The 12,165-nt window shown below is 38.9% G+C and overlaps 1 protein-coding gene across 3 annotated transcripts in view; it reads left to right on the top strand.

Annotated features, from left to right (window-relative positions):
* The window catches only part of LOC149187085 (3'-5' exonuclease domain-containing protein / K homology domain-containing protein / KH domain-containing protein), a 290,743-nt gene that overhangs the window by 138,246 nt on the left and 140,332 nt on the right, over nt 1–12,165 (top strand). For all 3 annotated transcript variants that reach the window (XM_089411279.1, XM_089411278.1, XM_089411280.1), the window contains exons 3-5: nt 4,579–4,710; nt 4,819–4,869; nt 5,456–5,552. In XM_089411279.1, coding sequence (XP_089267405.1) covers nt 4,579–4,710; nt 4,819–4,869; nt 5,456–5,552 — 280 coding nt within the window. The remainder of the gene's footprint in view (nt 1–4,578; nt 4,711–4,818; nt 4,870–5,455; nt 5,553–12,165) is intronic.

Below are 12,165 nucleotides of genomic sequence, written 5' to 3'. Positions count from 1 at the left end.
GGCCTTGACAGCGAATCGACCAGTTTAGGACGAAACTAGCTGGTTAGCACCAGTTTTTGTGGTTTTTGGGCGAAGTGAGGGGTCGAACCTGATTTTTCTGCTGGTTTGACTTGGTCGGCTAATGAGCCAACCGGTTTGACCGGTTATTGGTTCAAACTGACCAATTTTTAAAACACTGGTTGCTCGTTATACCTCTATTAGAGCAGTGATCTCCATAGCAGCTGAGATGGTTTGGAAGTTTCACCAGATGGATGTGAAGACCGCCTTTCTCAATGGGGTCATATAGGAGGAGGTGTACATTGAGCAGCCACAGGGCTTTGAGGTGCATGGGAGAGAGTCTCATGTGTGTAGGCTTAAGAAAGCCTTATATGGATTGAAGCAGGTGCAAAGAGCATGGTACGAGAGGATTGATGCCTACTTGCAACAAATGGGTTTCTAGAAGAGTGATGCATATCCGAACCTATACTTTACCACGGTTGGTGACAATTCACTCATTTTGGTTCTGTACGTGGATGAATTGTTTATTATAGGAGAGGAGAGACTCATTCAACACTACAAGACCTTGCTTCAGAGTTTAACATGATCGATATGGGATTGATGCATTACTTTTTGGGGTTGGAGGTTCAGTAGGAGGATTCATTTCAATAATTTTCATACAATAAATATATAAACAAAACATCTGTTATTTAATATAAATTGTCTACACAATATCGTTGTTTTTCGAGTGAATGGTGGTGTATAACGTTCCAGCTTTAACTTGCTTCTTTAACTTTTATTTAATTAATTTATTATATATATAATTAATAATTAATTAATGACTATATAATAATTATAATTAATAACTAATTAATTAGTTATATTTTAATTATATGATAATAAATAAATAAATATAATTAATAATTAATAATTAATAATTAATAATTAATAAATAAATATAATTAATAATTAATTAAATACTATATAGTAATTATAATTAATATATAATTATTAATGATTATTAATAATTATATAAACTAATAATTAATGTTACTAAACATTATGAAAGGTGTGGGGGGGAAACGAATCGCTTGTTGGGAGTATGAATTGTCTGTGAATCAGTGAATCGTGGATTAGGGCGACGCAGTGCCACGGTCGTGGATGAGGAGCAAGGTTGGGGGTGGCGGGAGATGAGGCGTGCAGTCAACGGAGAATAGGCTGACAATGGTATCAATGGTCGTGGTAAACAACAACGATTTCCAATGAGGGAATGACAACATTATAGGGGCGCGGACCAGGTTTTGCAACGAATTGATCGGGGTAGTGTATGGTGGCTGGGGAACACTCGAACAGAACGTGGATAATGGAATATAGGTTGTTGGAAAGAATATGCAGGGAATAGGGATGGCAACATTGAGGTGCGGCGACATTTGATAGTGGATCGAAAGGGCGGTAGCGGACAAAACCAGTGGTAGACAGGTTGCCATGTTATAGTGAGGTCACCGAAGGTTGAACTTCCACTCTGATACCAGATGTGGTAGATGCAATTTACATTAAATAACTGATGTTTTATTTATATATTTATTTTATGAATTGATTGAATGATGATGTTACAATTGATGGCTCTTGGCTTAAATATAGCCTCAAAGCCTTTACATGAGGGGTCATGATCTTGTGATCATGCCCCTTTAATACATAACAATTTAACTTTATACATAATTTGATTTTATACATAACTTTTAATCGCAGCAAAATCATTTATTTTCAGCATTTTTTCACTTGGGTTTCAGTGTCCTAGGTTTAGAAAGTGTTGCTCGATCCCTTATTTAGCCTTGCAAAATGTTGGATGCCTAGGTTAAGGGTCTCCTTTAGTCTTTTTTTTTTTCCGAAGAAAAGAACGCGTAATTTCCATTAATTTCAGAAAATTACATGTTGTAGATGCAGAAACGCATATGCAGTAGTGTGGGTAAACCACATACAATAACCAATACTTCAGAGAAGTATGCAGATAAAGCCCTCAGACAGGGCAACCAGAAACTGGGTATGTAAACCCCAACAGGAGTATACTCCTACCCAAACAAGCTAATAAAAACAATAAATAAACGATAGCTCCTGTGGAATGTGCAGAAATAATTCAAATGCAGCCAAAAAGACAGAGGGGAGAGGCACGAAATGGAGAGGCCACACCTCCCCCATCCCCTCAACTCTCCACGAAAACCCACAGAAGCAAGTGAAAGAAAACCACCCATATATATAGAGGAGCCAGAAAATGAAACTAACCAGCGACAGCCATGGAAGAGCGGCACGAATCGATGCAGAGACAGACTCTACACCTCAGATCCCTCAACACTCTCCATAGCTGCAATGGTAACTAGCAGAGGACCAAAAAAAGTACCCAGCATCAGCAAAGGAGCCCAAAAGGTCCCGAAACGAGCTGAGGCGGGTCGGTTCCGGGGGCAGAGGCGGCTAGGGCAGCCACCTCGCCCCCATGTAGAGAGTCAGGCCTAAAACCCTTGACCCCGCTCTGCGACGCAGCACAAAACTCAGAGGCCAAAACCCCGCGCTAAAACCACCAAGTCCGGAGGGTCTGTCGGTGCGCAGAGATACCCGAGGAACCAGTGGAAGAAAACGCCGCCGCCGCTCAGCTCAGAGCCCGAGTCTTGCTGAGGAAAATGAAGAAATATCACTGCGCGAGGAAAGACGCCGGAGATAGGGGAGCCGAGGCCGAAATCACGCCGCAGGCAAACTGGTCCGCAGAACCTCCAGTGCAGCGAGCCCCGAATCTGCAGAAACCACCAGAGCGAGCCCCGGCACTGATATCAGGTGATGGAAGCCGGAAGGGTGACCAGTATCCCCACCAGCGATAGCCCTGTCGCCGCAGGCTCAGGCAGCAACCAGAGCCGAGTAAACCCTAGGTTGCCGCCGCTCCAAAACGCTCCAGCCGCGTCTCAATAATATGGACCTATTTCAGGGTCTCCTTTAGTCTTAAACGTACATCCATTCCATTTCTTCCCAAGTTTGTTTGATCCTAGACTTCATTAGCCCTAGATTGAGAAAGACACTAATCCTCTCTTTTTTGACAGTCACCTATATTTTAAAAATCATTCTTTTTATTGTTTTAGGGTGAACTATGGTTTAATTATAGCAAAATCATTTATTTTTAGCATTTATTCACTTGGATGTCAATGTCCTAGAGTTAGAATTTGTTTGAAATATATTGGAAAACCAGGTGCCCTTTAAGGTGTATTTTCAGCCATAATTTAAGGCTGATGTCTAAGGTTTTAATGTTGTTAAATGCTCTTTTGACCACAGAAAATTGTTGTAATTAATTCTCTTATTTACTCATATCATAGCCCTTTGTTTTTCACTTTATTATCATATATTCTGGGGCTAGTTTTGCTGCTGTTATAACTAGCGTATTGCTGCAATTTATGTTTTTTTATGCTAGTTTACTCCAGCCAAAGTTTAATTTCTTGATTGTGTGTATTTGGGAACCTTCGTGTGTTTTTATTGGTCAACTTAAGTCTTCAAAATCCACTGCAAACCCTAATTGTTTGATCCTCTTAGTTGGTGGTATAAGAAGTAGAAGCATTAAGGGGCTCTTAACTTGGTTTCACTGGGCCATTTGATCCCTAAGCCTTAAGGTCTACTGGGGAAGCCTCCCTTGTGTTGGATTGCACCCATCACTGAAACAAGGGTAGAAGTTGCTGAAGTGGCAGTGGTAATTTTCCCATGTTACTCATTGTCTTGGTCACCTAGTGAGTCTTCACACTAAGATGCAAGATTTTGCTATAATAGGACCCAACCACAAATGCCCACTCACCATGCAGGTTGGGAGCATTCCTGCCAGGATTTGAACTTGGGTCATCCTCATGGTAACTGCCTCAAGTTGACTCTAGACCACAGCCAGACCGACACACACACACGCAAACACACATCTTTGGTGAGTTGTAGTTGCAATCTATCATTTCATTCTCTACATCCAAAATGATTATGGGGGTTGCTGGGAGTGCATTTTTATATGTATGGCATGAAATCTGATTGTGTTAGTGCTTTTTTGTGGTGGTATTTCATATTGGGTGATTTGCTCAATTGTGGCATTTTGGGATCCATTTCCATATGAGAGTCGAGATGCTATCTTGCTGACTATATCAGCAGTTGAAAAAAGTTCCACATCTGCTTTTAGCATAGGTTCAACAACGGCTTTTTGCTGCTGCAGTTATACCTAATCTCATTTAGAAATTTTCAACTATAGAGCTTTTAGAAGTATAGCAGTAGCTTTTCAGAAGCCAGTTTGAATCAGTGCTGAAATTACTGCCTGGAGTTTGGATTTAACATTACAGGTTGCTTTGGATGGGTCTACAGAGAAGGAAAAGGAAGGTGGCTTGTTCTTTTACGAGAATTTTCAAATGAAATATTCAAATTGTATTCTTATTCAAATGTTGCATTGTATGGATAATTCATTGGCTTGATAGCATAAAGTTATGCGTATGGGATTTTGGTTATATTTTGTATAAGGAGTATTGATTCTCATCGCCATTTTTGGTTGAAACAATACCAATTCTTCTGAAGCATTTAGATCAATTTTAAGTTATTTTGCAGCTTGCTTTTGAGGATGCTGTGTATCTAGTTGATGCAGTTGAGGGTGGAGGCTTGCTAATGCAGGCTTGCAAGCCTGCTCTAGAATCTGTTCATGTGACTAAAGTTGTTCATGATTGCAAACGTGACAGTGAGGTATGTAAATACTCTATTCTTATGTCTTAACAGATTCACAGAAATTTGCAGGACCACAGTACCTTTATGTTTTTAATATTCTTCTTGACACTGGTTAATTTTCTACAGGCATTGTATTTCCAGTATGGGATTAAATTAAATAATGTTGTTGACACCCAGGTGAGTTTCAATCTGGTAATACAACCTCAGTTTTTGGTTGTCAAGATCTAATTACTGGACAAAAAGAGAACCCAACCAGTTTACATATACCATCTTTTGATTCACCCTCATCGTTATGTCTGGATTTAAAGTTGTTTGGTATTGAACATGAGAAAGTAGGCCTGTCTTTGTTTTTGTAAGATCTCTCAAATTGTTCATATGGAACAGTGGATGGGCATTGTGGTGATTTATTTTAGAAGTGACCCTTTGGTATATATTGCCACTAATTTCCTTTGCTAGTGAATTTTCATTTTAAGATTATTTTCAATACCTTTTATTTTTGTTCTCTCAAAATAACTGGACATAGAGATGCATCTTACCTTTAATTTGTATTGTAACTATGTGATTAGGACAGAATTATGTCTGTATAAATGAAACTCTGGTTCATGAATTTTTCTTACTGATATTGAGTAGTCATAAATGCTGGCACTTGTTTTGCACCATTCCAGTTGCCTGTAGGAAGCCTTCCTTATGTTTAGAAGCACAAAATCAATTTTTGGTTGACATTCAATGCTGTTTTGACTGGTTGGATTTTGTTGTGAATTAGATTGCATATTCACTTATTGAGGAACAAGAAGGCAGAAAGTGGGCTCCTGATGAGTACATATCTTTTGTTGGCCTTCTGGCAGATCCGCGGTATTGTGGTATTCATTCTTCCTTTAAATTTCTTTTATTCTATCCTGTCATTGTGTCATTTAATTCTACAAGGTAATTGTTCCTTCAACACTGTATTGTTGTAAACGTGTCATGTGAAGTTCGAGTACAATCACAAATTTGTGGTGATATGAATTCAGTTGCACCCTAAGAGATTTATTGATTATGTTAGTGTAGTTTCCTGGCTTAGTCTAGTCTTTCATTCAGTTTTAAATGTCACAAGGAAGAAGTTCATTGTACTCTTTTTGAACACCCAGTTGCAAGTGCAAACCCCCATTAATTAAACAGAATTTTGGTGTAATTTCTTTTACATCTTCAGCTAAGTTCACCAGCACCAAGTTAATTATGTCCAGGTTTGCACCCTATTTCCTCACTAAATAGTACCTTTAGATTTGTTAGAAAATCAGAAAGGCAGAAATATTTTCTTATACTTGATAATTACTTTTGAGATTCTTGTTTTCTTATTAACTTTCTTATGTTGTTCTTTTATCTTAGTTCATCAAACAATTACCAAAACAATAGCACAAAGATCAAGGACACTAGATGTAGGTAGACAGTCAGGGCAAAACCCCAATCTTGGGGAAAACTCACTCAACAACTCTTCCTTCAATAGTTTTCCTGAGATAATCCAAGATTCTTGACAAACTTCCTCCACACCAAAGTCAGTCCTTTCTGATCCGAAATTGATTTAGACAAAACAATAAGGTATTACAGACTCATGTGCATAGATGTGCCTATGTTATTTTATGCAACGGATCGATAAGATTGTGAAATACACAGGCAATGAAGTAGTTAAGGAAAACATAATAAGCAACACATATAAACACAACAAGTTTAATAAGGAGTTCACCCAATACTCCTGGGCTACGTCTCCTGGTCCAGCCTTCAGTGGTGGCCTCTCTATTATGTTTTCAAAGCAGAGTTTTTAGTGAGCTCAATTTGAGTCCCACTCAGCAGGTATAAATTAGTAAGACTGTACTTGGATCCCCCAAGTCTCTGGGGTACACCGACTCTCCTTACTGACTCTTGACCTCTATTGGTCACAGTGTTATGAGCCCAATCTGAGACTCATACATGACAGGCATTACAAAGGGGTGCGCTTGAACCTCTCAAGCCTTCTCTAGAGTACACAGACTCTCTGACTGTCTCTGTCTTTGTCTTAAACTCTGGCTCGATGCTGCCTTTTCTTCTGTAGGTCAGCTCAGCTTCTTCTCTTTGCTTTCCGCTTATTGCCCTTAACTTGCTTTTGCTTTCTGTCAGTTTGTGGCTTTAAAGCCAATCTGCTTCTTGATTGTTCATTTCCGCTTCCTGGCTTTCCGATTCCCTTGCCTCTGTCCGTTTGAATCCCTCTGTCCTGTGTCATCAGTCACTGTATAACGCCTCACAAGGAGGTGGCCACCTATTTCCTAACGGATGAGTGTCAGTTCTCTTGGACATATTTGAAACGGTCGTTTTTTCCGTTAACTCCAAGAATGCCCGCGAAACACGACCTTCTGCCAATGCATCATCCATATCGGATTTCAAATCCTATGTGACCTTGCTTTATAATCTTGTCAAATCTGGTCATCCATCGGAATGCGTCTCTGTCGTTGATCTGGGGGCCCCAGATCCTACGATTGTCGTTCATATCGGGTGGCTGAGTAGCATGATGTTTACCCGTCCGATGTGAGCGGTTTTCTCTCTTTTTCCCGGGATGCGTGGCAATCGCTGTATGGCATCGAGCGGAACTCGGTTGAAACCGCTTACCGCTCGAAGCCCCTCCGATATTCTGCCGGTTTTGTGGAATCCCGCTCCGACGGAACCGAAACAATATTTCCCGCGTTTTATAATTATTTTGAGTCCAGTTGCTCGGGGCTTTCCTTCTCTGAGAGGTTTGCCCTGCGATACGTTAATCGCATATCGGAAACTACCTCCGTTGCTTAAAATTATCCCTGCATTTGCTGGTTGGTGTTAGCGCGCATTACCATGGTCTGCCGCTCTGCGCGCTAGATCAACGGCCCTCATTGATCCGCGCTGATCACAATTCGCAACTGTCATGAGGATTCCTCCCGATAGCTTGATCGTTTTAAGACTTGAATCTTTGGTATGATTTTTAAAGAGTTCATGAAAACTTAGAGAGTGTTCTAGGATCCATTTTGGATCACTTTCCTTTTTCAGCAGATGATCACTTTCTAGTATTGTCTTCAAATTAGATGTAGCAGTAGCAGCAACAACACTTTGATGCAGTAATATCTTCGACCTAGCAACTTCGATCTTAGTGCAACATCTTTGACCTTGAAGCACTTAGCTTGTCGACCTTGAAGCAACACTTCGACCTTGATGTTGTACTTCGACCTTGATGCCGTAACAAAACTTCTTGATGTTGTAACAAAACCTCTTGATGTTGAAGCATAGAAAAATCACGCGTTTGAGAGAGAGATAACCCAAAACCTTTGATCTTGCAATTGTCCTTCTTCCACTGCAACTTCGCACTTTTTCACGACTTCCTTTAGGAGATCGAACTTGTGTGAGTAATTGTCCTTCAAATGAATCGAATTGCTTCAATAAATAGGCTTCTGGTGACGTTGAACTACCCTTCTTGTGGCCGACTTGATCTTAATGAGGCCGACTTGGTGTGGAGGTGACAAAATTCATTTTTGACTCAAAAATAATTTTTTTTACATAATTCAAAAGCCCAAGAAGGGTCTTATTAAATGTACAATGACTCTAATGACTCAGCATAAATACTAGAAGTCCTCAATGGGGACTTTGACCTAAAACATGATGACCCAAGCATGAAACCCATGCTTTAATAAGTCATAATAATAATAATAATTTTTTTCTTTTTATTCTTTTTCATAAGTACATTACATAATGACTAAAATACATTTTGGAAGACCGAACCTAGTTACATTCTTCGACACTCCCTCTTAACTAGGGAGGTATTCATAACAAGTACAAGGAAGATCTCAAACTATATGAACTATGAAGAGTTTAGGCACTGCAATGCCATGGACTAGATTCCTGACCAAGGCAATCTATCCAAGGTCCTCCAACAATTTAGGCACTCGCAGTGCCATGGACTAGATTCCTGACCAGGGCAATCTATTCGAGTGGGACTAAGATGGACTAAAGCTTTCAACCTCTCTAGGTACCATCAGGGTTACTTGCTAACCGTCAACCCAGGGATCCAGGTGCGTATCCGAGGTCAAAGCTCTATGACGAACGCCACCCTCCCTACTTTGGGATCCAGACATCAACATAAAGTGCCGGTCAGATGTCCTCTCAGGCAATGGGTCTTACCCACAAAGCCTCGACACTCCCAACTATTTGAATTGGTAGGAAATCCTTCCCGATCAAACAGATCGATAACAAATCTCTCCAGATCAAACTGATCAGTAACCATCATGTAAAACATGCTATCAAACCTCCGAGAGATTTACCTGTACAAACAGAACCCTAACCAATAACAAACTTTCACAAGTACATAAGTAAACACAAACCTCCGGGGTTTTTCAGACAACTAGATGTTGCTTCACAATTTATTACAATAGGACTTTCAAACGAATCTTGACAGAAGATTCCTCAATCATTTGGCTTCCTTTCCTACTTCAAAATCAACTTTCCTTCTGTTAGCAACACCTTAATATGCGTTCTTCAATTACTTCAAGGGATCCATCATGACTATAGTATTCCCTCCCTCTCAACTTAGGACTTGTTTCTGTGAAGACAAGAGTGATGTGTCCTTCTCTCACTTATGGTCTTCACTAAGACTTACGATATTAGTCTTGGTCTAGTGCATGACACATGAAGTAAAGAACCATATCCAACACTCTCTTTTAACCAGGGAGGATCTAATCATTCATATACAAGGAATATACCCAAGCTCCCTCTTAACCTAGGGAGATCAACTTCTTTTCTACGACATCAGAGAATCTTTCATGGCTTCCATCCTTCTCATCAGAGTTATCATGACCATCATCATCCATCTAACATTCTTCATCATGCTTATCAAATGAACATCTTCACCATCTTGAAGATTATGTACCTGCACAACTTAGATAGCAAGTACAACCAAATCTATAGAAGCATGAAGTTAACCATGTCAGAATCATATAATAATGAAAGCATTAGACTTTATAAACATAATCAGCAAGAGACTTTACTTCTATACTTCAACTTCTTGCCCAGGTTTTGTTACAAACCCTAAATCACATCAACAACTCAATCAAGTTATCAATCTCATTATATCAAGGGCTTCAATATTTCTTTCAGAGATATGAAAAACTCTTTTATAACATATAGAAAACCCTCGAATTAATTCAAACAAGTATAATTTCAACAAAGCATCTAACAACTTTCATAATTCATATGCTAGAAATCCTACTAGGATTTTGTTAATTTTTGGATAACAATGGTATGTTCTATGCTTAGAGCAATTTTACTTCAATTTCTTTATTAGCCCAATACCAATATCCAGTTTAGCAATCACATCATCATGATAGTAAAATGCAGATAAAACATAAACAATAACAGTAGAAGACAAGCCAAGACAAGAGGACAAAATATGGCATCAGCCAGGGACAAACCCCAATGTGGAGAAACCCTTGATCAATTCTTCTTATAATACTTCAAAAGTTCAGCACAGAGAGAGAGTACAATATAGAATATTCACTTGCCCAATCACAATGAAAATTTGATCAGTCAAACAACAAATACATAAAGCCCTAACCAGAAAGTCAACGCTGGTCAACAGGGTAGATTTTGACCTCCAAAACAACTCGGTCAAGTCGGCCTCCAACAACAAGTCAAATCAGCCCAAAAACAGTTCGAAAATATCCAGTCAAACCTGGTCAATGAAAATCAACACAGCAACAAGCCCTAACACAGTTAACGCTGGTCAAATAGAGGTCAAACAACCTTAGATTTTGTGCCCAGAATTGTGGCTTGTCCAAACAAAATACCCCACACAAAAGCACAGTCAAAGATGGTCAACATTGGTCAAAACAACCTTCTGCAATTTTCGGTCAACGCTAGTCAATGCAGGGACATAAAAAGTACAGTCCTTTCTTCGCACGTGTGGAAAGAGAGAAGCCTCAGAAATCCGTACCCAATTAAGAAGAGAGAGATGTGTGAGTGAATGAAGTGTCCAAATGAGGAGGAGGCACTTTGTATTTATATGCAAACGTTGAGGATGAAATTTGAATAGACATGATTGTTGAGTTTCTGAGCCTACTTGAGTTTGCTGTCCGACCTTGACAATTTGTCCATAATCAAAATAAATTCATAATTCCATTTGTACATGTCAGAATGTGATGATATTTAGATCAATCCTACACCTCTCGGAGAGAGGAATCCAGTGAAAAATATGAGCTGCCTCATATGAATTGTCCAAGGTGAAGTTTGGCCCTAGTTTCCAAAATTAATAGATTTTGTGCAAACCCTAAATTTCAAACAAGAGCCATTAACCTTCACAATCAAAACCAATCACAACTCAATTTCAGATTTCAACAATCTTCTATAAATATCAAATTGTTACATTAGTCATCACATATTAGAGAATTGAGCTTCTACTAAGGTTTAGTTACACAACCCTAGAATTCACAAATATTATCATCTTAGGGAATCAAACTTCGACTAGGGATTAGTTCCAAACCCCAGGACTCATGACCATCAATAATTAGGTCAACTCATATATCTAGGATTCCATCATCATGCACAAGCATATCATAACATGTGTTAGTCAAACCCAATAACACAAATATCAATATATTAAAGTTAGACATATAACAAACTTGATCAGACTAGGGTTTGATCAGACAAATACACATATACCAAGGATTTCATATCTAGGACATTATAAGGTTCTTGCTTATACACCTTACCAAACTTTAACGATGTAGGGTTTTAATACTTAACATAGCAAACCCTAATTTATCAATACTTCAAAGGTTTGGGATTTCAAACATAACCATTCAACCCCAAACATGACATCATTAAAGCATCAAACATTTTCTTTAGACTTCATCAATAACCCTAAGTAGGATAGGGTTTCACACGTTATCATCGACATACCCTTAAGTTAGGGTTTTACAGAGAACCTTTTTAGCGTTCCACAAGAATAATCAAAGATATGAGGAGGGTAGATTTATCTAATGATGAATCACCCAATCAAGAATCTTTATGATTCAAGAGTGCTAGACACAACAATGTTAGTAATGTGCAATAAATTACCAAAAAGAATGAATATACCTTTATCATGAAGAGAACAAAGCTTATGGTCTAAGGCATACCTTTGTTTCTTAACAAACCTTGTAATCCCAATGCTTGTTTTGTGAGGCCTTCTTTCATAATCCTTGATTATTCAGTAAGCCATTCCTAAACAAGGAAAATATGAATAGAAATGTGATTAGTATTTCATATAAACAAACTTAGATAAGTAAGGGAAACCAAATATAAAAGATAATACAAGGAGTAAGATACTTATCTTTGGAAAGTGGCGAGAGTTCCCTCTTAATCCTAAAGGGATAGAGTCCCTAACAAATAGGTCTTTGAATTCGGATCCTTCCGTCTTGTTCTTCTTTGGTGAAACTTCTTCGACAAAGTTTGCTTGATCCTTGTTCC

The sequence above is a fragment of the Pinus tabuliformis genome, chromosome 3_1, assembly GCF_031772625.1.
Source record: "Pinus tabuliformis cultivar Carrire ecotype Pingquan chromosome 3_1, CPIR1, whole genome shotgun sequence".
In the NCBI taxonomy this organism is placed as follows: domain Eukaryota; kingdom Viridiplantae; phylum Streptophyta; class Pinopsida; order Pinales; family Pinaceae; genus Pinus; species Pinus tabuliformis.
This window is presented reverse-complemented; position numbering and strand designations above follow the sequence as displayed.